The sequence below is a fragment of the Spea bombifrons genome, chromosome 5 (assembly GCF_027358695.1).
Source record: "Spea bombifrons isolate aSpeBom1 chromosome 5, aSpeBom1.2.pri, whole genome shotgun sequence".
In the NCBI taxonomy this organism is placed as follows: Eukaryota; Metazoa; Chordata; class Amphibia; order Anura; family Pelobatidae; genus Spea; species Spea bombifrons.
In genome coordinates, this window is record NC_071091.1 from 3,091,202 (window position 1) to 3,116,320 (window position 25,119).

The 25,119-nt window shown below is 48.0% G+C and overlaps 2 protein-coding genes across 2 annotated transcripts; both read right to left on the reverse strand.

Annotated features, from left to right (window-relative positions):
• Positions 1-6,913: 6,913 nt before the first annotated feature.
• LOC128496866 (acrosin-like) lies at positions 6,914-12,827 on the reverse strand. Its single transcript, XM_053466684.1, has 6 exons — positions 12,749-12,827; positions 12,300-12,498; positions 11,744-12,012; positions 10,981-11,126; positions 8,404-8,611; positions 6,914-7,038 (listed from the first exon to the last, which is right to left on the reverse strand). Exons 1-6 carry the CDS (start codon positions 12,825-12,827, stop codon positions 6,914-6,916), a joined length of 1,026 nt encoding a protein of 341 aa, XP_053322659.1.
• Positions 12,828-20,566: 7,739 nt separating this feature from the next.
• LOC128496867 (acrosin-like) lies at positions 20,567-24,422 on the reverse strand. Its single transcript, XM_053466685.1, has 6 exons — positions 24,344-24,422; positions 23,886-24,084; positions 23,326-23,594; positions 22,563-22,708; positions 21,871-22,078; positions 20,567-20,691 (listed from the first exon to the last, which is right to left on the reverse strand). The coding sequence occupies exons 1-6, from the start codon at positions 24,420-24,422 to the stop codon at positions 20,567-20,569; spliced, it is 1,026 nt and encodes a 341-aa protein (XP_053322660.1).
• Positions 24,423-25,119: the final 697 nt, after the last annotated feature.

Here is a 25,119-nt window from a genome sequence, read left to right on the forward strand (position 1 = left end):
TTTGAAGCCATCGTTGCTCCTTCACTTCTACACTGAACTACTGCTGGAATGTCAGGGCCCTGTATAGCCTTCGTGACATCATCACCTATTGTGCATTGTGACATCACAAAGGCAGCAGGTGCAAGGAGCAGGAGGCTGTACACTACTGGAATACCTACAAAACTCAATTATTTATCGATAATTTCTGTAGGTATTCCAGTAATATACAGTTTCTGACTTTCATGCGCCTATTGCCTTTGTCCCATTTATTTACCCCACAGAAATGATGTCTTACGGTTTTTGAGGCGTGCAGGGCTTTTGGAACCATCCATGTAGTCATGTGCACCAGGTCTTATCAATGCCGCCTTCATGGACTTTGTCCAGGCAGAAGGACCAAGATTGCCCTGCATTATTGTTACTTACAAAAGTATCTGGATGTAGGAAGTCATATTTGTTACATTGTTATATTGCGTGATAAGTGTTACTGTATGTTGTAGCTGTGGAGGAGGAGCGGCAGTTGGAGTCCAGTATGTCTCTTGCCCTCCACGTTGATTTTGTGTAAATTGGAACCAATCCGGCTGAATGTCCCCCTTACATTTTCGGGGTGATTCTTGTGTATCTGGAGGGACTTCAGCATCCGGACATCTAATGCCGTGACAGTCTATCGATCGCGGCTCACAAGGTGAAGCTGCGGCAGGAGAAGCCAAGAGGCGACGGCCCCGGTGGTTTTGTTACGATGGTTCCCACGATGCCGAGATGGAAGATAAGAAACACTCAGCCCCTCTTTTCTGCCCATTTTTCCTATGTAATTAGCTTCTGATCATAGTCTAGTCATATCCCACGCATGCTTACATCCCCTTGCTGTATTGATCTACCACCTCTCAGTAAGGTAGAGGAAGAAGCCCCCCGGCTCCAGCTCCACAGGTGATGTTAACGATCTCTGGAAGACCCCAGCACTGCAGGTATGTATATGTGTGTGTGTGTACGGGCGGTGTATGTATATGTGTGTGTACGGGCGGTGTATGTATATGTGTGTGTGTACGGGCGGTGTATGTATATGTGTGTGTGTACGGGCGGTGTACCTCCTTCAGTAGGTACAGGGGCTTTATGGCTTTTTTGCGGACAGTGGCGTCGGCAGGGGGGGGCAGAGGGGGCCATGGCCCCCCCTACATCATGCTGTGCCCCCCGGTGTGCCCCCCCAATTGAAACGCCGTCTTTTTTTATTTTTTAACAGACCCGGAGGAGAGAGAGAGGCAGCGAGCGGTCGCTGAGGAATAAGTTCTCAGCAACCGTTCGGCACCTCTCCCTCTTCTCTGCGACCGCGAGGCCTCTGCCTTAGTCGCAGTGCCGGCATTTCAAGCCGAGCGCTGGTATATGTCGTCATATCCGGCGCCCAGCAGTGAAGCCGCGCACACTGCGGCAGAACCAGGGATGCAGAGACCTCGCGATCTCACTGCTGGACTTCTACAAGCCCAGGGTAAGTGAACTTCAAAGGAGGAGGGGGGGTTAGAAAGATAGGAGGGGGTTAAAGAGTGAGAAGAGGTAGATAGGAAGTGAGAAGAGGTAGATAGGGATATATTGGGAGGGAGAGGGGGTAGATAGGATAGATTGGGAGGGGGGGTAGATAGGATAGATTGAGAGGGAGATGGGGTAGATAGGATAGATTGGGAGGGAGATGGGGTAGATGGGATAGATAGGGAGGGAGAGGGGGGTAGATAGGGAGGGAGAGGGGGGTAGATAGGGAGGGAGAGGGGGTAGATGGGATAGATTTTTCTCTCACCATCTCTCCCCCTTTTTTTCCTTAAATTACATCTTATTCAAGTTTATAGTGTATGATTATATTTAATATAAGAAAAATTGTTATTGTAAACATAAGTAGTTCAAACTACACACACACACACACTTACCCTTTTACTCAATAGTCTCTAGGGTAGGGTGACCACATTTTATTTCTATGAAGCGGTTGAGATCATACACACAGGTGTATATATATATATACTGATTCACATGCACACCATCACATTCACATAAAATACAATATATATCACATACACACTGATTCCTATATACTTTTATATTATATTCCTACCACTATGTGCAGCAAGATGAGCCCATGCAGGGTAGATAGGGAGGGGGAGGGGGTAGATAGGATAGATTGGGAGGGAGAGGGAGGTAGATAGGATAGATTAGGAGGGAGATGGGGTAGATAGGATAGATTAGGAGGGAGAGGGGGTAGATAGGATAGATTGGGAGGGAGAGGGGAGTAGATAGGATAGATTAGGAGGGAGATGGGGTAGATAGGATAGATTAGGAGGGGGAGGGGGTAGATAGGATAGATTGGGAGGGAGAGGGGGGTAGATAGGATAGATTAGGAGGGAGATGGGGTAGATAGGATAGATTAGGAGGGAGAGGGGGTAGATGGGATAGATTGGGAGGGAGAGGGGGTAGATGGGATAGATTGGGAGGGAGAGGGGGTAGATGGGATAGATTGGGAGGGAGAGGGCGTAGATGGGATTGATTGGGAGGGAGAGGGGGTAGATAGGATAGATTAGGAGGGAGAGGTGTTTATGGGACAAACATGGCGTACGTTCAGCTGTTTGGGGACAAAGTTGACACAATGTGTAATTTGGGTGCTGGTCAGGTTCTATGTGGGCAGTGAGGACGCCAGGGTTGGCTTTGGGGTGTGTGACGAGTGATCTATGCCTGTAATTTAGGGGTTTTTATCTATACCTTTAATGCAGAGTTTATATGTAATTTCCAATTGATATATACCTGCAAAGCTGGGTTTTGTGTCATTCTGTTCATCTGTATCGGCTATATTTCCATTAGGGCTGAAACAACTAATCGATAAAATCGATAATAATCGATAATGAAAATCGTTGGCAACGAATTTCATCATCGATTAATCGGATCGATTTTTATCGATTATAAAAAGAGGTTTTTTTCAGAGCAAATGCTCTGAAAAACTCCTCTCCTTATATAATCTGACCTCAAACAGAGATCGGATTATAACACCGGAATCCAGATCCCCCGCTACTGTCGGCCGGTCTCTCACTTCCGTTTTATCTCATTCAGTTGCATGTGCTGTTTCCATGTGTTGTTTATTTGATCTATACCTGAACTACAGGGTGTAAGTAAAATTCCTGGTATGGTTTAGTGAATGAGGGGATAAAGGGACTCTGGGGATGATTACAGGGGAGAGGACCACTCAATGTCATGGTGCAGGACTGACTCTCATGGTCTTCCCCTCATCTGCAGTCAGTGTGGCAGCGGATGGAGTGATTGCATGCAAGGAAGCGTTGAGCGGGGCCCAAGGAAATGCTTTGGTAGGGTCCAATTTTTTCACTATAAAATATATTGGCAGCAGGGTCTAATATTTATATATATATTGGCAGCAGGGGCAAATATTTATATATGTTTTGGCAGCAGGGGCTAATATTTATTTATATATTGGCAACAGGGTCTAATATTTATTTATATATTGACAGCAGTGTTTAATATTTATATATATTGGCAGCAGCGTCTAATATTAATATATATTGGCTGCAGGGGCTAATATTAATATATATAGGAAGCAGGGGCTAATATATATTGGCAGCAGGAGCTAATATTAATATTTATTGGCAGCAGGGTCTAGTATTTATATTCATATTGGCAGCAGGGGCTAGTATTTATATATATATCGGCAGCAGGGGCTAATATTAATATATATTGGCTGCAGGGGCTAATTTTATATATATTGGCAGTAGGGGCTAATATTAATATATACTGGTAGCAGGGTCAAATATTAATATATATCGGCAGCAGGGGTTAATATTAATATATATCAGAAGCAGGGTGTAATAAGTGCATATTATGTAGTTAAAAATGCACGTCTAACGTGTATATATATATATATATATATATATATATATATATAGTGTATATGTACCGTTTTATAATTGGCCCCCCTACTTTAGTTCCTGGCCCCCCATGTGCCCCCCTAAATATGAAAGATGGAGACGCCACTGCTTGCGGATGATTTTGACCGCTACCATAGAGTCTCTTCTAGGTACAGAAGCCAATATGACTTTTCCAAACGCCCCTTCACCCAGCACTGAATGGAAGAAAGAGAGTAGCAGTACTGAGGAAGAAAGAGGGAGAGTGAGGAAGAGGACCAAGCGTACTTCTAATGAGAGGGAGGAGAGCAGTCTGTGTCTCAGGGCAAGGAAGACAAAAAGACGCCCAAGAACCAACACATTCTCTCTCCCGCTCCTCCTCTCCCCCGGGCACCGCAGACCTAAGCTGACAGAGGGAGCCTCTTATTAAAGTCGACGGACGGAGTGCGAATCTATAAGTTTTATTACCAATTCGGATAAAATGAGGAAACACAAGGGTTAAGACTCCGTGGGCTCCTGGCCATTAAAGGGACATCCAGAACCTAAATTATTCCAACCCCCCAACTGGCCCAAAATGTCAAATAAACTGCATCAGCCCTGCGTTCCCCAAACCCGGGGCTCATCGGGGGACGGCAGATACGGGTTCTATTAATGGAGGAATTCGGAAAATCGGTGAATATCTCGGCAGATATCCGGTCGCAAAACAGAAAGAAAAACCAACATTATGGTTTAGATGCTGCCAAGTAGAGAGAGACATCGAGAAACAACTTCATTTTCTTTTAATAAAAGTATCGAAACTTTGAACGCTAGAAAATCTCAATAATCATTTTAAATCAGGGCTGGAAAAAGTTCTATTTTTCTCAATTTTGCCTCCAGTTTTGAAAGCGAAGAGATTTCCGCAGAGATGGCCGATTCTCCGTGGCAGGAGCGCAGGGAAGTGCATAACATGATCCGTCTCCAGGCTGAGGAGACATCATAGAGATGGCGCGGCCAAAAGAAATTCGCAGTCTGGAGGAGACGGTAACCGGAACGTTACTTACAGAAGTATCCAGATCTAGGAAGTCATTTTTGTTACGTTGTTATATTGCGTGATAAGCGTTACTTCTGGTGCTGGGGTCCAAACCCACCGGGTCCTTTTCTGTTGTTGATGTGGAACCCTGTGACCCCTATTATTATAGCACTGAGTGTAAAGTGTATTAACCATTTGTGTACACAGTACATGCCTCACCTCGCCTGCCATATGTAGCAGGATAACGAGCACTAAGCCGTGTAGAAGCAATGGGAGCCTGGCCGCCAGGCTAGTAGCGTACCTAAAGGAGGGAGGTCCGCCCCGGGCGTCACTTATCAGGGGGGGCCGCAACGACCGCCTAACGTGGGCCTGGAACTCACTGCTGTGGCCCCCGCGCAGGGGCAGCAGGAACTTGTGCGGGGAAAGAGTTTCCCCAAACAGTGAATTAGGCTGCCGTCAGGCTGCATAGACGTCTGCGTGGCTCCAGTGATCAACAGTGAAATCTGCAAGGGAGGTAAAGGGGGTGCAGGAAAGTGAATGAATGAATGAATGAAGTGAGTAAGTGTTTAGGGGCAAAAATGGGACAGGCAGGTTGCTTCACAGGCAGCGGTGGCACGGGGAGGCTGTTCTATTGGCAGCTATGGCACAGCCAGGCTGTTTTAGGGGCAACGGTGGCACAGACAGGCTGTTTAAAGGGGCAGCGGTGGCACAGTGGGGTTGTTTTATGGGCAGCTGTGGCACGGGGAGGCTGTTTTAGGGGCAGAGGCGTACCACTGCGTTACTGTCAATGTCTGGCTCGGTATATTGTAATGGGAGTTATGCTGTACCATATCTTTTCAGTTAATGTTATTTATTTTCTATATATTTATAAATTTATATTTATATATTTTCTATCCCATGCATGTTTAATACACTCACTGCATTACTCTCTACCACTTCTGCTGGGAGGCAGTCCCACCTATATTCCACGCTCTCTCTTGCATCAACTCTTCTGTGATAGATCGGATGTTTTGGAAGCTGGGACCAGGAGCTGAACCCAGAATTTCCAAACTTTTTGCAGCTTGGGAAACCCTTGAATGTTTTTGGCAAAAGCCTTAGCGATGCGTAAGGATCTCAGGGGCTCAGCGGCGGAGTCGCCCGGATTTATTTTAGTGAAAGACCTGAACTCATTATTCTAAGCGCGTGCCGGCGGCGAGCGATCGGCAACAGCACCAATGTTTAAAGCCAACGAGCCGGTGGGCATTGATTGCTAAACCCATATAGAGACTTCAATGCCTTTACAGTAGGGGCACCTATATATAAATGGCGCGTCGCTGCTCACCGTCACCGGGTGGCGATCCGTGCAAAGTTGTTTATCCCTCTAAATACAAAATGTCACCTCTTCTCTCCAATGTACAAAAATCTTTGTTTAAATTTAACCGACCTCTGAACCCCCGCAGAGAAACCGGATCTTTCTCTTTCTTTCTAAGCTCTACCGGCCCGTTTGCTTCTCTCAAATTTATAAAACCCAATTTATGTTCGGAATTCTAGAACGGAACCGAGAAGGCGCTGAGACAATCGATTTGTCTTCTGATGTAAACCTCCCCATCTCACCTCTGCCATCAGCCAATGAAGTACACCTGTCGGCCAAGCTGGTGCCGTGCCCTTTAACCCCTGATGGCGAAGCTACGGATTTCCTCTTCCGTCAACCCCTGCGATGCTGCGTAGAGAAGGTAGGCTACATGGGGAAGGGACCAGGGAGATTAGGACAGGGCTTAACAAATTTGTTTTAAATCTAGGAGCCAGCTAAAAAAGTTAGTAGCCAGGATTTTTTTTACCCTGCACATTGTACTCACACACCCCAGATATGCGCTCGCTCCAAGCAGCAGAAACATTTCTGCGGGCAGCTGACAAATACTTAGGCGCCAGGACAAAATTCTCAGTCGCCATGGCGACCTGGCGCCATGGTATTTGTCGAGCCCTGGATTATTAGACGAAGACTAACACGTGTTGCGTGTCTTCGTCTACGTGTTCGTTTTCATGTTCGCCCAAAAACGAATGCACAAGTCTACGAGTTACGGCCCCCGAAGCCATTTGTGTAATTAGCGGACTTTAAATGCCCGCGTTCAGCCTCTTTACTCTGCGTGTACTCAACACCTTCTACCCTCAGAAACGTGTGAATGCCCATAGAATCTGCATCACCGGAAAAAGTCACTTATTCCCTGGATTTACCATTTCTGGTTTGTTTTTTGATACCATTTGCCCCCCCATGAATGACCAAACTGACCACAGAGGAATTGCCCTAACCCCTAACTTATCATTTATTTAAGAGCTGTTATAACAGCTTTTTTAACAACCAACTTAACAACTAACTTAACAACTAACTTAGCAACTAACTTAGCAACTAACTTAGCAACTAACTTAACGTCTATCTTAATAGCTATTCCAATAGCTTTCTAAGAACAGTCTCTGTCTGTAACAGTCTGATTGCAGTCTCTTATCGAGCTGATTGTTCTGTAGCAGCCATGAGAATCTTCTGCAAAGCGTTTTTGGTCGGCCGCCCGTTAGATGTCATGGTTATGAACATCTGTTTCAGTTTGTCGATGGTGTTTGGTGGCGCGGCCGTCTTTGCAGGACGTGCGGGCTCCGTCTCACGCGCACGTTTCTCACGCTGCATTAGAATCGCACGCTGCGCCGGCCGCGTCCGCGGTTTCCGTTGCACAGGCTGCGTGCCAGGTGTCCTCTGCGCAGGCATTGTCCATGTCGCCCGTTGCGCCGGCCGCGTCCGCGGTTTCCGTTGCGCAGGCTGCGTGCCAGGTGTCCTCTGCGCAGGCATTGTCCATGTCGCCCGTTGCGCCGGCCGCGTCCGCGGTTTCCGTTGCGCAGGCTGCGTGCCAGGTGTCCTCTGCGCAGGCATTGTCCATGTCGCCCGTTGCGCCGGCCGCGTCCGCGGTTTCCGTTGCGCAGGCTGCGTGCCAGGTGTCCTCTGCGCAGGCATTGTCCATGTCGCCCGTTGCGCCGGCCGCGTCCGCGGTTTCCGTTGCGCAGGCTGCGTGCCAGGTGTCCTCTGCGCAGGCATTGTCCATGTCGCCCGTTGCGCCGGCCGCGTCCGCGGTTTCCGTTGCGCAGGCTGCGTGCCAGGTGTCCTCTGCGCAGGCATTGTCCATGTCGCCCGTTGCGCCGGCCGCGTCCGCGGTTTCCGTTGCGCAGGCTGCGTGCCAGGTGTCCTCTGCGCAGGCATTGTCCATGTCGCCCGTTGCGCCGGCCGCGTCCGCGGTTTCCGTTGCGCAGGCTGCGTGCCAGGTGTTCTCTGCGCAGGCATTGTCCATGTCGCCCGTTGCGCCGGCCGCGTCCGCGGTTTCCGTTGCGCAGGCTGCGTGCCAGGTGTCCAGGTGCCAGGTGTCCATGCCGCCTGTTGCGCAGACTGTGTCTGCCGTGCCGGTCGCACGGTTGTTGTCTGAGGTGGAGGTCGCGTGGTCGCTGGCCGTGTTGGTTTTGGCCGCAGTGGAGGATATAGAGATGACAGCCGGAACGGTGGTCTTGTAGCTTTGCTTGTACCACTCAAGCTTGGGGTGACAGCGGCTTCATTCAGCGCAGGAGATGGGGTTCCCATTGTTTTGAGGATCCACTCGCGGTAGTATTGAGTGTTGGAATACACTCCTGGCTTTTTGGATTTCCCGCATCCCTCACCCCAGCTTGTCACTCCGATGACGTTATACGTGGAGCTGTCCGGGTCCCTGCACATAAATGGCCCTCCGCTGTCTCCCTACAGGAGTAAAGTATAGAGGAAGGTTAATTCTCCTTGGTTTGTAGCAAACTGCAGCCTCAGCTGCGCATCCCCAGTAAAAGCTCTGCGGTTTATTCACTAAAGAGCGAGTTGCCCGAGGTGTGGATATAATGACCGTTCTGTGACACGGTGGCCTGAATCCCAGAAAAATCCCCAGAAGATGACATGGTGGCCCAGATTGTCTCTTTTTATCCATTTTTTTCTATTATATCCGAAAAATCCACAAATATTGGTATCCAGTCGGTGTAAGCGCGCTCCGACATCCCAGGGTATGGTCATAAACCTCCTGGGATCTCTTTGTCGGAGTCATGTGACTGGTTTAGGGCTGCAACTAACGATTATTTTAATAATCGATTAGTTGGCCGATTATTTTTTCGATTAATCGATTAATCGGATAAAAAAAATGAATGTAAATTTTTCATTTATTTAAAATAATTTACTAAACAAATGATGTTAAATACAAACAGCAGAATAAAAAAACTTTGATAATACATTTCTTGTCTTTATTTCCCAACCAGCCCCCCAATATATGCACATTTCAGCCCAGGCTTGCTACGCTGCCTCCCAGACATGCCATGCTGCCCCCCCCACATATGCCACGCTGCCTACCACAGCACTCCACACTGCCTCCCACATATACCACACCACGCTGCCTCCCACATATGCCACTCCACGCTGCCTTCCACATATACCACACCACGCTGCCTCCCACATCTGCCACTCCACGCTGCCTCCCACATCTGCCACTCCACGCTGCCTCCCACATCTGCCACTCCACGCTGCCTCCCACATCTGCCACTCCACGCTGCCTCCCACATCTGCCACTCCACGCTGCCTCCCACATATACCACTCCATGCTGCCTCCCACATCTGCCACTCCACGCTGCCTCCCACATCTGCCACTCCACGCTGCCTCCCACATCTGCCACTCCACGCTGCCTCCCACATCTGCCACTCCACGATGCCTCCCACATCTGCCACTCCACGATGCCTCCCACATCTGCCACTCCACTCTACCCCCCACATGCCACTGTGCCTGATACGCCTTATACCCCCTGAAACACCACTCCATCCTCCCCAGACATGCCACCCTGCCCTCCCCACATATGCCACGCCATGCTGCCTCCCACATCTGCCACTCCACGCTGCCTCCCACATATGCCACTCCACGCTGCCTCCCACATCTGCCACTCCACGCTGCCTCCCACATCTGCCACTCCACATCTGCCACTGTGCCTGATACGCCTTTTTTCCCCTGATACCCCACTCCATCCTCCCCAGACATGCCACCCTGCCTCCCAGACATGCCACTTCTCTACCCCCAGATATGCCTTATACACCCTGATACACCACTCCGTCCTCCCCAGACATGCCACACTGCCCTCCCCACATATGCCTTATATACTGTATATGCCTTATACCCCCAGATATGTCACTTCACTGCCCCCAGGATTTAGATTCCCCTAAATTAACCCTAAACTCCCCATTAACCATAACTGCCCCTAAATTAACCCTTAACACCCCCTTAACCACAGCATCCCCTAAATTAACCCTAAAGACCCCATCAACCACAGCATCCCCTAAATTAACCCTAAACACACCATTAACCACAACTGCCTCAAATTAACCCCAAACACCCCATTAACCACAGCTGCTCCTAAATTAACCCTAAACACCCTATTAACATAACTGCCCCTAAATTAACCCTAAACACCCAATTAACCATAACTGCCCCTAAATTAACCCTAAACACCCCACTAACCATAACTGCCCCTAAATTAACCCCTAACTTTCAGTAGCCCAAATATATATATATATATCTTACATACATATATACACACACACATACATACATACATATATATATACATATACTTACAGTTAGATGAGTGTCACAGCCATGTGGTTCTGGCCTGGAGAAGGAAGGGGCGGGGCCAGTTGTCACAGTGATTACAGGGAGGGGGAGTAAGTAGGAGCTGCTGCAGTGAGACGGTGAGTCAGACTAAACGGATTATATAATGAGGGGGATTTTTCAGAGCGTTTGCTCTGAAAAAACCCTCATTTTATAATCGATAACAATCGATTCAACTAATCGATAATGAAATTCGTTGGCAACGAATTTCATTATCGATTATTATCGATTTTATCGATTAGTTGTTTCAGCCCTAGACTGGTTTAACCCGTCTCTGTACCAAGACATATAGCCTTCCTCGTCTTGGTGCCACAAACAGTTTCTACTATTGTCTTAGCGGCGCATGTTCACGGGGAGAAGATGTGCGCAAAATACCATCTCCAACAGACAGAATTGGTTTTAGAAACCGCACTTAAATAGAGATTTGTTTTCTTACCTGGCAGCTATCGATGCCTCCCTCCTCGTAGCCGGCACAGAGATTGTAGTCGTGGACTTCTCCGTTATACCACGCCGAGCCGTTGCACCTCTCCAGAGGAATCTGGTTTACTTTGGCCTCTTGGAGGATGTCGGCCGTTTGGACGGCTGTCGAGACATCAAAGATGAAATTAATTAATATCACCGGACGCACAGACGCCAGCGATGGATAGGAGAAGAGACTTAAATAAACTAATCATGGAGTCCATGTAAGAGTGGTGTGTGTGCGGCTGAGTGTGGCGAGTGTGACTGGGAGCAGTTAGTGGGGTGAGTTTTGGTGAGGTCGGTGTGTTTGGGTTTACATCCGTTTGGTTAGACGCGCAACGACCCCCTTACGAAAAACATATTCCCCGTTTATAACCCGAGAGGAGGATTCTCCCCTGTGAAAGACACAGAATTTCGGGACGTGGGAGAGAAGCAGTGACACAGTTTGGTCTCTGTGTCCTTTGCGGATACTGAAATATCAGACCATCTAGGGGTATGTAAAAGTTATTGCCCCTAATGTCAAACCCAATCATAGATTTATCAGGGGCAGACTTGGTTTTGTCCCAAATAAAGCTGAGTAATGCCGGTCCTTGCCGTCAGATTGAAGTAGTCGGCAGAGAAGGTTCCAAAGTCCCATTGCGGACATCCCGGAACACACCAGGAAAATGTCTGTGATGCATATCAGTCTGTAAGGGGTTAAACTACCATTCCCGGGGTGTCCGGGGGTCTAAGTTACTCACTTTTATCTTTGGTGACGCCCCAGCCGCTGATGAAGCAGTGATCCATGGCGTGAATGTCCGTGGTGGCGCTCGGCAGGCAGGCCGGCTGCACGAAGTCGGTGAATCTCACGGTCTGGTTGAGTTTGATCAGCGCCACGTCGTTCCGCTCAGTCCGGGGATTGTAATGCTCGTGCTGAACGTACGAGTCGATGGATCTGATCTGGACGTCACTTCGCGATGGATCCGACAGTTGGAATCCTCCGAGTATAATTTGCCATTTGGAAACGACCCTGGATAATGAGAGACAGACGTTAGCGGACATGCGGCTTAGCGGGAATCCATCCATTATCAATCTTATCAGAAACACGTTGAGCTCTATTTATAAAGAGGAATTCCGGGGCAAAGATGTGAAATCGATTCACAAACAGGAGATGTAACATTAACCAGGCAGAGGTTTACAATGTAACGCGTGATGGCTTTGTCAGGTTATAATAGTGAGGGTAAAGCGAATGGTAACATTTCTGCCCCTCCCAATCCCATAATGCACAGCCAGCATTCTCACCCCCCCCATCCTTACCTCTTCATGGTCTTGAAGCAGTGAGCCGCTGTTAGGACCCACTGCTCATCGATTAAAGTCCCTCCGCAGGAGTGGCGATGTCCGGCCCCGGAAGGCACTTGGATGCTGACCAGCCATGGCCAAGCACCAGGCTGCGCATCAACTCCTCCAACAATCCGCGAGCTGCCATATTCTGACATGAGCGGGCGTCTGCCGCAGCCTGAAAGAGAGGGGCAAAAGGGGCAAAAATCAACAAACCGCGTCGGGCAGGAGACTGTTATGTAAGACAACGACAATGTGTTTAATATATATAAAGACAGAAGAAAAACGGTTAAAACCAGTATGGGGCTCGGGGGGTTACAGGGCGATTCTCCCGTCAGGCACCTGTCTGCACTACACACAATAAAAGGATGGTTTAGTGGCAGCGATGTAGCAGGGCGGTGATGGATGGGAGTGATGGGTGTACTTACTGTTTGAGTCAGATGGATGCAGGGCGGTGAGGATCAGAATCATTAGAAGTTGGATGCGATTTATCTGTTTTGAAGCCATCGTTGCTCCTTCACTTCTACACTGAACTACTGCTGGAATGTCAGGGCCCTGTATAGCCTCCGTGACATCATCACCTACTGTGATGTCACCTGTGTATTGTGACATCACAAAGGCAGCAGCTGTTAGGAGCAAGAGGCTGTACACTACTGGAATACTAATACTACTACTACTAATAATAATAATAATAATATATATAATAGGTATTTAGTGTCATATTAAAGAATATACAGCCTGTGCGGGCCTATATCTGCTTTATTAACCTTTTAAGGGTGAAAGCTATTTTTTTCTTTTTTACCCATTAGGGTTGAATGGTTTTGAGCCGTTTGCGATGTGTTTTTCAGCCGGATCTTCCCCGTCTCCCATTTATTTTCCCCACAAATGTTATATTAGGTTTTTCAGGACATGCAGGGCTTCTGAAAGCGTCCATATAAAGATCATTTAGTAACAACCAATAAAATGAGAATCCTAAAATAAACACTATTACATCACACATGGAGGGATTAGTGAGGTCATTAGGTGACTCGGATGTTAATGATAATGTTATCTATTTGCGTGAAATAAACTCAAATACTGAATTAAATTCAAGACCGGATCCTGTCATTCAAATTAAAAAGGGTTAAAACCAGTATGGGGCTCGGGGGGTTACAGGGCGATTCTCCCGTCAGGCACCTGTCTGCACTACACACAATAAAAGGATGATTTAGTGGCAGTGGTGTAGCAGGGCGGTGATGGATGGGAGTGATGGGTGTACTTACTGTTTGTGTCAGATGGATGCAGGGCGGTGAGGATCAGAATCATCAGAAGTTGGATGAGATTTATCTGTTTTGAAGCCATCGTTGCTCCTTCACTTCTACACTGAACTACTGCCGGAATGTCAGGGCCCTGTATAGCCTTCGTGACATCATCACCTATTGTGCATTGTGACATCACAAAGGCAGCAGGTGCAAGGAGCAGGAGGCTGTACACTACTGGAATACCTACAAAACTCAATTATTTATGGATACTTTCTGTAGGTATTCCAGTAATATACAGTTTCTGACTTTCATGCGCCTATTGCCTTTGTCCCATTTATTTACCCCACAGAAATGATGTCTTACGGTTTTTAAGTCATGCGGGGCTTTTGGAGCCATCCATGTAGTCATGTACACCAGGTCTTATCAATGCCGCCTTCATGGACTTTGTCCAGGCAGAAGGACCAAGATTGCCCTGCATTATTGTTACTTACAAAAGTATCTGGATGTAGGAAGTCATATTTGTTACATTGTTATATTGCGTGATAAGTGTTACTGTATGTTGTAGCTGTGGAGGAGGAGCGGCAGTTGGAGTCCAGTATGTCTCTTGCCCTCCACGTTGATTTTGTGTAAATTGGAACCAATCCGGCTGAATGTCCCCCGTACATTTTCGGGGTGATTCTTGTGTATCTGGAGGGACTTCAGCATCTGGACATCTAATGCCGTGACAGTCTATCGATCGCGGCTCACAAGGTGAAGCTGCGGCAGGAGAAGCCAAGAGGCGACGGCCCCGGTGGTTTTGTTACGATGGTTCCCGCGATGCCGAGATGGAAGATAAGAAACACTCAGCCCCTCTTTTCTGCCCGTTTTTCCTATGTAATTAGCTTCCGATCATAGTCTAGTCATATCCCACGCATGCTTACATTCCCTTGCTGTATTGATCTACCACCTCTCAGTAAGGTAGAGGAAGAAGCCCCCCGGCTCCAGCTCCACAGGTGATGTTAACGATCTCTGGAAGACCCCAGCACTGCAGGTATGTATATGTGTGTGTGTGTACGGGCGGTGTATGTATATGTGTGTGTACGGGCGGTGTATGTATATGTGTGTGTGTACGGGCGGTGTATGTATATGTGTGTTTGTACGGGCGGTGTACCTCCTTCAGTAGGTACAGGGGCTTTATGGCTTTTTTGCGGACAGTGGCGTCGGCAGGGGGGGGCAGAGGGGGCCATGGCCCCCCCTACATCATGCTGTGCCCCCCGGTGTGCCCCCCCAATTGAAACGCCGTCTTTTTTTATTTTTTAACAGACCCGGAGGAGAGAGAGAGGCGGCGAGCGGTCGCTGAGGAATAAGTTCTCAGCAACCGTTCGGCACCTCTCCCTCTTCTCTGCGACCGCGAGGCCTCTGCCTTAGTCGCAGTGCCGGCATTTCAAGCCGAGCGCTGGTATATGTCGTCATATCCGGCGCCCAGCAGTGAAGCCGCGCACACTGCGGCAGAACCAGGGATGCAGAGACCTCGCGATCTCACTGCTGGACTGCTACAAGCCCAGGGTAAGTGAACTTCAAAGGAGGAGGGGGGGTTAGAAAGATAGGAGGGGGTTAAAGAGTGAGAAGAGGTAGATAGGAAGTGAGAAGAGGTAGAAAGGGATAGATTGGGAGGGAGAGGGGGTAGATAGGATAGATTGGGAGGGGGGGTAGATAGGATAGATTGAGAGGGAGATGGGGTAGATAGGATAGATTGGGAGGGAGATGGGGTAGATGGGATAGATTGGGAGGGAGAGGGGGTAGATAGGGAGGGAGAGGGGGGTAGATAGGGAGGGAGAGGGGGTAGATGGGATAGATTTTTCTCTCACCATCTCTCCCCCTTTTTTTCCTTAAATTACATCTTATTCAAGTTTATAGTGTATGATTATATTTAATATAAGAAAAATTGTTATTGTAAACATAAGTAGTTCAAACTACACACACACACACACTTACCCTTTTACTCAATAGTCTCTAGGGTAGGGTGACCACATTTTATTTCTATGAAGCGGTTGAGATCATACACACAGGTGTATATATATATATACTGATTCACATGCACACCATCACATTCACATAAAATACAATATATATCACATACACACTGATTCCTATATACTTTTATATTATATTCCTACCACTATGTGCAGCAAGATGAGCCCATGCAGGGTAGATAGGGAGGGGGAGGGGGTAGATAGGATAGATTGGGAGGGAGAGGGAGGTAGATAGGATAGATTAGGAGGGAGATGGGGTAGATAGGATAGATTAGGAGGGAGAGGGGGTAGATAGGATAGATTGGGAGGGAGAGGGGGGTAGATAGGATAGATTAGGAGGGAGATGGGGTAGATAGGATAGATTAGGAGGGAGATGGGGTAGATAGGATAGATTAGGAGGGGGAGGGGGTAGATAGGATAGATTGGGAGGGAGAGGGGGGTAGATAGGATAGATTAGGAGGGAGATGGGGTAGATAGGATAGATTAGGAGGGAGAGGGGGTAGATGGGATAGATTGGGAGGGAGAGGGGGTAGATGGGATAGATTGGGAGGGAGAGGGCGTAGATGGGATTGATTGGGAGGGAGAGGGGGTAGATAGGATAGATTAGGAGGGAGAGGTGTTTATGGGACAAACATGGCGTACGTTCAGCTGTTTGGGGACAAAGCTGACACAATGTGTAATTTGGGTGCTGGTCAGGTTCTATGTGGGCAGTGAGGACGCCAGGGTTGGCTTTGGGGTGTGTGACCAGTGATCTATGCCTGTAATTTAGGGGTTTTTATCTATACCTTTAATGCAGAGTTTATATGTAATTTCCAATTGATATATACCTGCAAAGCTGGGTTTTGTGTCATTCTGTTCATCTGTATCGGCTATATTTCCATTAGGGCTGAAACAACTAATCGATAAAATCGATAATAATCGATAATGAAAATCGTTGGCAACGAATTTCATCATCGATTAATCGGATCGATTTTTATCGATTATAAAAAGAGGTTTTTTTCAGAGCAAATGCTCTGAAAAACTCCTCTCCTTATGTAATCCAACCTCAAACAGAGATCGGATTATAACACCGGAATCCAGATCCCCCGCTACTGTCGGCCGGTCTCTCACTTCCGTTTTATCTCATTCAGTTGCATGTGCTGTTTCCATGTGTTGTTTATTTGATCTATACCTGAACTACAGGGTGTAAGTAAAATTCCTGGTATGGTTTAGTGAATGAGGGGATAAAGGGACCCTGGGGATGATTACAGGGGAGAGGACCACTCAATGTCATGGTGCAGGACTGACTCTCATGGTCTTCCCCTCATCTGCAGTCAGTGTGGCAGCGGATGGAGTGATTGCATGCAAGGAAGCGTTGAGCGGGGCCCAAGGAAATGCTTTGGTAGGGTCCAATTTTTTCACTATAAAATATATTGGCAGCAGGGTCTAATATTTATATATATATTGGCAGCAGGGGCAAATATTTATATATGTTTTGGCAGCAGGGGCTAATATTTATTTATATATTGGCAACAGGGTCTAATATTTATTTATATATTGACAGCAGTGTTTAATATTTATATATATTGGCAGCAGCGTCTAATATTAATATATATTGGCTGCAGGGGCTAATATTAATATATATAGGAAGCAGGGGCTAATATATATTGGCAGCAGGAGCTAATATTAATATTTATTGGCAGCAGGGTCTAGTATTTATATTCATATTGGCAGCAGGGGCTAGTATTTATATATATATCGGCAGCAGGGGCTAATATTAATATATATTGGCTGCAGGGGCTAATTTTATATATATTGGCAGTAGGGGCTAATATTAATATATACTGGTAGCAGGGTCAAATATTAATATATATCGGCAGCAGGGGTTAATATTAATATATATCAGAAGCAGGGTGTAATAAGTGCATATTATGTAGTTAAAAATGCACGTCTAACGTGTATATATATATATATATATATATATATATATAGTGTATATGTACCGTTTTATAATTGGCCCCCCTACTTTGGTTCCTGGCCCCCCATGTGCCCCCCTAAATATGAAAGATGGAGACGCCACTGCTTGCGGATGATTTTGACCGCTACCATAGAGTCTCTTCTAGGTACAGAAGCCAATATGACTTTTCCAAACGCCCCTTCACCCAGCACTGAATGGAAGAAAGAGAGTAGCAGTACTGAGGAAGAAAGAGGGAGAGTGAGGAAGAGGACCAAGCGTACTTCTAATGAGAGGGAGGAGAGCAGTCTGTGTCTCAGGGCAAGGAAGACAAAAAGACGCCCAAGAACCAACACATTCTCTCTCCCGCTCCTCCTCTCCCCCGGGCACCGCAGACCTAAGCTGACAGAGGGAGCCTCTTATTAAAGTCGACGGACGGAGTGCGAATCTATAAGTTTTATTACCAATTCGGATAAAATGAGGAAACACAAGGGTTAAGACTCCGTGGGCTCCTGGCCATTAAAGGGACATCCAGAACCTAAATTATTCCAACCCCCCAACTGGCCCAAAATGTCAAATAAACTGCATCAGCCCTGCGTTCTCCAAACCCGGGGCTCATCGGGGGACGGCAGATACGGGTTCTCTGCTCCTATTAATGGAGGAATTCGGAAAATCGGTGAATATCTCGGGAGATATCCGGTCGCAAAACAGAAAGAAAAACCAACATTATGGTTTAGATGCTGCCAAGTAGAGAGAGACATCGAGAAACAACTTCATTTTCTTTTAATAAAAGTATCGAAACTTTGAACGCTAGAAAATCTCAATAATCATTTTAAATCAGGGCTGGAAAAAGTTCTATTTTTCTCAATTTTGCCTCCAGTTTTGAAAGCAAAGAGAATTCCGCAGAGATGGCCGATTCTCCGTGGCCGGAGCGCAGGGAAGTGCATAACATGATCCATCTCCAGGCTGAGGAGACATCATAGAGACGGCGCGGCCAAAAGAAATTCGCAGTCTGCAGGAGACGGTAACCGGAACGTTACTTACAGAAGTATCCAGATCTAGGAAGTCATTTTTGTTACGTTGTTATATTGCGTGATAAGAGTTACTTCTGGTGCTGGGGTCCAAATCCACCGGGTCCTTTTCTGTTGTTGATGTGGAACCCTGTGACCCCTATTATTATAGCACTGAGTGTAAAGTGTATTAACCATTTGTGTACACAGTACATGCCTCACCTCGCCTGCCATATGTAGCAGGATAACGAGCACTAAGCCGTGTAGAAGCAATGGGAGCCTGGCCGCCAGGCTAGTAGTGTACCTAAAGGAGGGAGGTCCGCCCCGGGCGTCACTTATCAGGGGGGGCCGCAACGACCGCCTAACGTGGGCCTGGAACTCACTGCTGTGGCCCCCGCGCAGGGGCAGCAGGAACTTGTGCGGGGAAAGAGTTTCCCCAAACAGTGAATTAGGCTGCCGTCAGGCTGCATAGACGTCTGCGTGGCTCCAGTGATCAACAGTGAAATCTGCAAGGGAGGTAAAGGGGGTGCAGGAAAGTGAATGAATGAATGAATGAAGTGAGTAAGTGTTTAGGGGCAGAAATGGGACAGGCAGGTTGCTTCACAGGCAGCGGTGGCACGGGGAGGCTGTTCTATTGGCAGCTATGGCACAGCCAGGCTGTTTTAGGGGCAACGGTGGCACAGACAGGCTGTTTAAAGGGGCAGCGGTGGCACAGTGGGGTTGTTTTATGGGCAGCTGTGGCACGGGGAGGCTGTTTTAGGGGCAGAGGCGTACCACTGCATTACTGTCAATGTCTGGCTCAGTATATTGTAATGGGAGTTATGCTGTACCATATCTTTTCAGTTAATGTTATTTATTTTCTATATATTTATATATTTATATTTATATATTTTCTATCCCATGCATGTTTAATACACTCACTGTATTACTCTCTACCACTTCTGCTGGGAGGCAGCCCCACCTATATTCCACGCTCTCTCTTGCATCAACTCTTCTGTGATAGATCGGATGTTTTGGAAGCTGGGACCAGGAGCTGAACCCAGAATTTCCAAACTTTTTGCAGCTTGGGAAACCCTTGAATGTTTTTGGCAAAAGCCTTAGCGATGCGTAAGGATCTCAGGGGCTCAGCGGCGGAGTCGCCCGGATTTATTTTAATGAAGGACCTGAACTCATTATTCTAAGCGCGTGCCGGCGGCGAGCGATCGGCAACAGCGCCAATGTTTAAAGCCAACGAGCCGGTGGGCATTGATTGCTAAACCCATATAGAGACTTCAATGCCTTTACAGTAGGGGCACCTATATATAAATGGCGCGTCGCTGCTCACCGTCACCGGGTGGCAATCCGTGCAAAGTTGTTTATCCCTCTAAATACAAACTGTCACCTCTTCGCTCCAATGTACAAAAATCTTTGTTTAAATTTAACCGACCTCTGAACCCCCGCAGAGAAACCGGATCTTTCTCTTTCTTTCTAAGCTCTGCCGGCCCGTTTGCTTCTCTCAAATTTATAAAACCCAATTTATGTTCGGAATTCTAGAACGGAACCGAGAAGGCGCTGAGACAATCGATTTGTCTTCTGATGTAAACCTCCCCATCTCACCTCTGCCATCAGCCAATGAAGTACACCTGTGGGCCAAGCTGGTGCCGTGCCCTTTAACCCCTGATGGCGAAGCTACGGATTTCCTCTTCCGTCAACCCCTGCGATGCTGCGTAGAGAAGGTAGGCTACATGGGGAAGGGACCAGGGAGATTAGGACAGGGCTTAACAAATTTGTTTTAAATCTAGGAGCCAGCTAAAAAAGTTAGTAGCCAGGATTTTTTTTACCCTGCACATTGTACTCGCACACCCCAGATATGCGCTCGCTCCAAGCAGCAGAAACATTTCTGCGGGCAGCTGACAAATACTTAGGCGCCAGGACAAAATTCTCAGTTGCCATGGCGACCTGGCGCCATGGTATTTGTCGAGCCCTGGATTATTAGACGAAGATGAACACGCGTTGCGTGTCTTCGTCTACGTGTTTGTTTTCATGTTCGCCCAAAAACGAATGCACAAGTCTACGAGTTACGGCCCCCGAAGCCATTTGTGTAATTAGTGGACTTTAAATGCCCGCGTTCAGCCTCTTTACTCTGCGTGTACTCAACACCTTCTACCCTCAGAAACGTGTGAATGCCCATAGAATCTGCAGCACCGGAAAAAGTCACTTATTCCCTGGATTTACCATTTCTGGTTTGTTTTTTGATACCATTTGCCCCCCCATGAATGACCAAACTGACCACAGAGGAATTGCCCTAACCCCTAACTTATCATTTATTTAAGAGCTGTTATAACAGCTTTTTTAACAACCAACTTAACAACTAACTTAACAACTAACTTAACAACTAACTTAACGTCTATCTTAATAGCTATTCCAATAGCTTTCTAAGAACAGTCTCTGTCTGTAACAGTCTGATTGCAGTCTCTTATCGAGCTGATTGTTCTATAGCAGCCATGAGAATCTTCTGCAAAGCTTTTTTGGTCGGCCGCTCGTTAGATGTCATGGTTATGAACATCTGTTTCAGTTTGTCGATGGTGTTTGGTGGCGCGGCCGTCTTTGCAGGACGTGCGGGCTCCGTCTCACGCGCACGTTTCTCACGCTGCATTGGAATCGCACGCTGCGCCGGCCGCGTCCGCGGTCTCCGTTGCGCAGGCTGCGTGCCAGGTGTCCTCTGCGCAGGCATTGTCCATGTCGCCCGTTGCGCCGGCCGCGTCCGCGGTTTCCGTTGCGCAGGCTGCGTGCCAGGTGTCCTCTGCGCAGGCATTGTCCATGTCGCCCGTTGCGCCGGCCGCGTCCGCGGTTTCCGTTGCGCAGGCTGCGTGCCAGGTGTCCTCTGCGCAGGCATTGTCCATGTCGCCCGTTGCGCCGGCCGCGTCCGCGGTTTCCGTTGCGCAGGCTGCGTGCCAGGTGTCCTCTGCGCAGGCATTGTCCATGTCGCCCGTTGCGCCGGCCGCGTCCGCGGTCTCCGTTGCGCAGGCTGCGTGCCAGGTGTCCTCTGCGCAGGCATTGTCCATGTCGCCCGTTGCGCCGGCCGCGTCCGCGGTTTCCGTTGCGCAGGCTGCGTGCCAGGTGTTCTCTGCGCAGGCATTGTCCATGTCGCCCGTTGCGCCGGCCGCGTCCGCGGTTTCCGTTGCGCAGGCTGCGTGCCAGGTGTCCAGGTGCCAGGTGTCCATGCCGCCTGTTGCGCAGGCTGTGTCTGCCGTGCCGGTCGCACGGTTGTTGTCTGAGGTGGAGGTCGCGTGGTCGCTGGCCGTGTTGGTTTTGGCCGCAGTGGAGGATATAGAGATGACAGCCGGAACGGTGGTCTTGTAGGTTTGCTTGTACCACTCAAGCTTGGGGTGACAGCGGCTTCATTCAGCGCAGGAGATGGGGTTCCCATTGTTTTGAGGATCCACTCGCGGTAGTATTGAGTGTTGGAATACACTCCTGGCTTTTTTGATTTGCCGCATCCCTCACCCCAGCTTGTCACTCCGATGACGTTATACGTGGAGCTGTCCGGGTCCCTGCACATAAATGGCCCTCCGCTGTCTCCCTACAGGAGTAAAGTATAGAGGAAGGTTAATTCTCCTTGGTTTGTAACAAACTGCAGCCTCAGCTGCGCATCCCCAGTAAAAGCTCTGCGCTTTATTCACTAAAGAGCGAGTTGCCCGAGGTGTGGATATAATGACCGTTCTGTGACACTGTGGCCTGAATCCCAGAAAAATCCCCAGAAGATGACATGGTGGCCCAGATTGTCTCTTTTTATCCATTTTTTTCTATTATATCCGAAAAATCCACAAATATTTGTATCCAGTCGGTGTAAGCGCGCTCCGGGGATCTCTTTGTCGGAGCCATGTGACTGGTTTAACCCGTCTTCGTAACAAGGCATATAGCCTTCCTCGTCTTGGTGCCACAAACAGTTTCTACTATTGTCTTAGCGGCGCATGTTCACGGGGAGAAGATGTGCGCAAAATACCATCTCCAACAGACAGAATTGGTTTTAGAAACCGCACTTAAATAGAGATTTGTTTTCTTACCTGGCAGCTATCGATGCCTCCCTCCTCGTAGCCGGCACAGAGATTGTAGTCGTGGACTTCTCCGTTATACCACGCGGAGCCGTTGCACCTCTCCAGAGGAATCTGGTTTACTTTGGCCTCTTGGAGGATGTCGGCCGTTTGGACGGCTGTCGAGACATCAAAGATGAAATGAATTAATATCACCGGACGCACAGACGCCAGCGATGGATAGGAGAAGAGACTTAAATAAACTATTCATGGAGTCCATGTAAGAGTGGTGTGTGTGCGGCTGAGTGTGGTGAGCGTGACTGGGAGCAGTTAGTGGGGTGAGTTTTGGTGAGGTCGGTGTGTTTGGGTTTACATCCGTTTGGCTAGACGCGCAACGACCCCCTTACGAAAAACATATTCCCCGTTTATAACCCGAGAGGAGGATTCTCCCCTGTGAAAGACACAGAATTTCGGGACGTGGGAGAGAAGCAGTGACACAGTTTGGTCTCTGTGTCCTTTGCGGATACTGAAATATCAGACCATCTAGGGGTATGTAAAAGTTATTGCCCCTAATGTCAAACCCAATCATAGATTTATCAGGGGCAGACTTGGTTTTGGCCCAAATAAAGCTGAGTAATGCCGGTCCTTGCCGTCAGATTGAAGTAGTCGGCAGAGAAGGTTCCAAAGTCCCATTGCGGACATCCCGGAACACACCAGGAAAATGTCTGTGATGCATATCAGTCTGTAAGGGGTTAAACTACCATTCCCGGGGTGTCCGGGGGTCTAAGTTACTCACTTTTATCTTTGGTGACGCCCCAGCCGCTGATGAAGCAGTGATCCATGGCGTGAATGTCCGTGGTGGCGCTCGGCAGGCAGGCCGGCTGCACGAAGTCGGTGAATCTCACGGCCTGGTTGAGTTTGATCAGCGCCACGTCGTTCCGCTCAGTCCGGGGATTGTAATGCTCGTGCTGAACGTACGAGTCGATGGATCTGATCTGGACGTCACTTCGCGATGGATCCGACAGTTGGAATCCTCCGAGTATAATTTGCCATTTGGAAACGAGCCTGGATAATGAGAGACAGACGTTAGCGGACATGCGGCTTAGCGGGAATCCATCCATTATCAATCTTATCAGAAACACGTTGAGCTCTATTTCTAAAGAGGAATTCCGGGGCAAAGATGTGAAATCGATTCACAAACAGGAGATGTAACGTTAACCAGGCAGAGGATTACAATGTAACGCGTGATGGCTTTGTCAGGTTATAATAGTGAGGGTAAAGCGAATGGTAACATTTCTACCCCTCACAATCCCATTATGCACAGCCAGCATTCTTACCCCCCTCCCCCATCCTTACCTCTTCATGGTCTTGAAGCAGTGAGCCGCTGTTAGGACCCACTGCTCATCGATTAAAGTGCCTCCGCAGGAGTGGCGATGTCCGGCCCCGGAAGGCACTTGGATGCTGACCAGCCATGGCCAAGCACCAGGCTGCGCATCAACTCCTCCAACGATCCTTGAGCTGCCATATTCTGACATAAGCGGGCGTCTGCCGCAGCCTGAAAGAGAGGGGCAAGAGGGGCAAAAGGGGCAAAAATCAACAAACCGCGTCGGGCAGGAGACTGTTATGTAAGACAGCGACAATGTGTTTAATATATATAAAGACAGAAGAAAAACGGTTAAAACCAGTATGGGGCTCGGGGGGTTACAGGGCGATACTCCCGTCAGGCACCTGTCTGCACTACACACAATAAAAGGATGGTTTAGTGGCAGTGGTGTAGCAGGGCGGTGGTGGATGGGAGTGATGGGTGTACTTACTGTTTGAGTCAGATGGATGCAGGGCGGTGAGGATCAGAATCATCAGAAGTTGGATGCGATTTATCTGCTTTGAAGCCATCGTTGCTCCTTCACTTCTACACTGAACTACTGCTGGAATGTCAGGGCCCTTTACAGCCTCCATGACATCATCACCTATTGTGATGTCACCTGTGTATTGTGACATCACAAAGGCAGCAGCTGTTAGGAGCAAGAGGCTGTACACTACTGGAATACTAATAACTACTACTACTAATAATAATAATAATAATATATATAATAGGTATTTAGTGTCATATTAAAGAATATACAGCCTGTGCGGGTCTATATCTGCTTTATTAACCTTTTAAGGGTGAAAGCTATTTTTTTCTTTTTTACCCATTAGGGTTGAATGGTTTTGAGCCGTTTGCGATGTATTTTTCAGCCGGATCTTCCCCGTCTCCCATTTATTTTCCCCACAAATGTTATATTAGGTTTTTCAGGACATGCAGGGCTTCTGAAAGCGTCCATATAAAGATCATTTAGTAACAACCAATAAAATGAGAATCCTAAAATAAACACTATTACATCACACATGGAGGGATTAGTGAGGTCATCCAGTGACTCAGATGATAATGAAAATGTTATCTATTTGCGTGAAATAAACTCAAATACTGAATTAAATTCAAGACCGGATCCTGTCATTCAAATTAAAAAGGGTTAAAACCAGTATGGGGCTCGGGGGGTTACAGGGCGATTCTCCCGTCAGGCACCTGTCTGCACTACACACAATAAAAGGA

Coding starts and splice junctions, on each gene's coding strand:
- LOC128496866 (XM_053466684.1), bottom strand. CDS start 12,827: ATGGCTTCAAAACAGATAAATCGCATCCAACTTCTAATGATTCTGATC. Junction 11,127..11,743: donor GGGCGTCACCAAAGATAAAA/GTGAGTAACTTA, acceptor ATGTCTCGACAG/CCGTCCAAACGGCCGACATC. Junction 7,039..8,403: donor TGTCACCCCAAGCTTGAGTG/GTACAAGCAAAG, acceptor CCGGTGATGCAG/ATTCTATGGGCATTCACACG.
- LOC128496867 (XM_053466685.1), bottom strand. CDS start 24,422: ATGGCTTCAAAGCAGATAAATCGCATCCAACTTCTGATGATTCTGATC. Junction 23,595..23,885: donor TGCTTCAAGACCATGAAGAG/GTAAGGATGGGG, acceptor CTCATTATCCAG/GCTCGTTTCCAAATGGCAAA. Junction 20,692..21,870: donor TGTCACCCCAAGCTTGAGTG/GTACAAGCAAAC, acceptor CCGGTGCTGCAG/ATTCTATGGGCATTCACACG.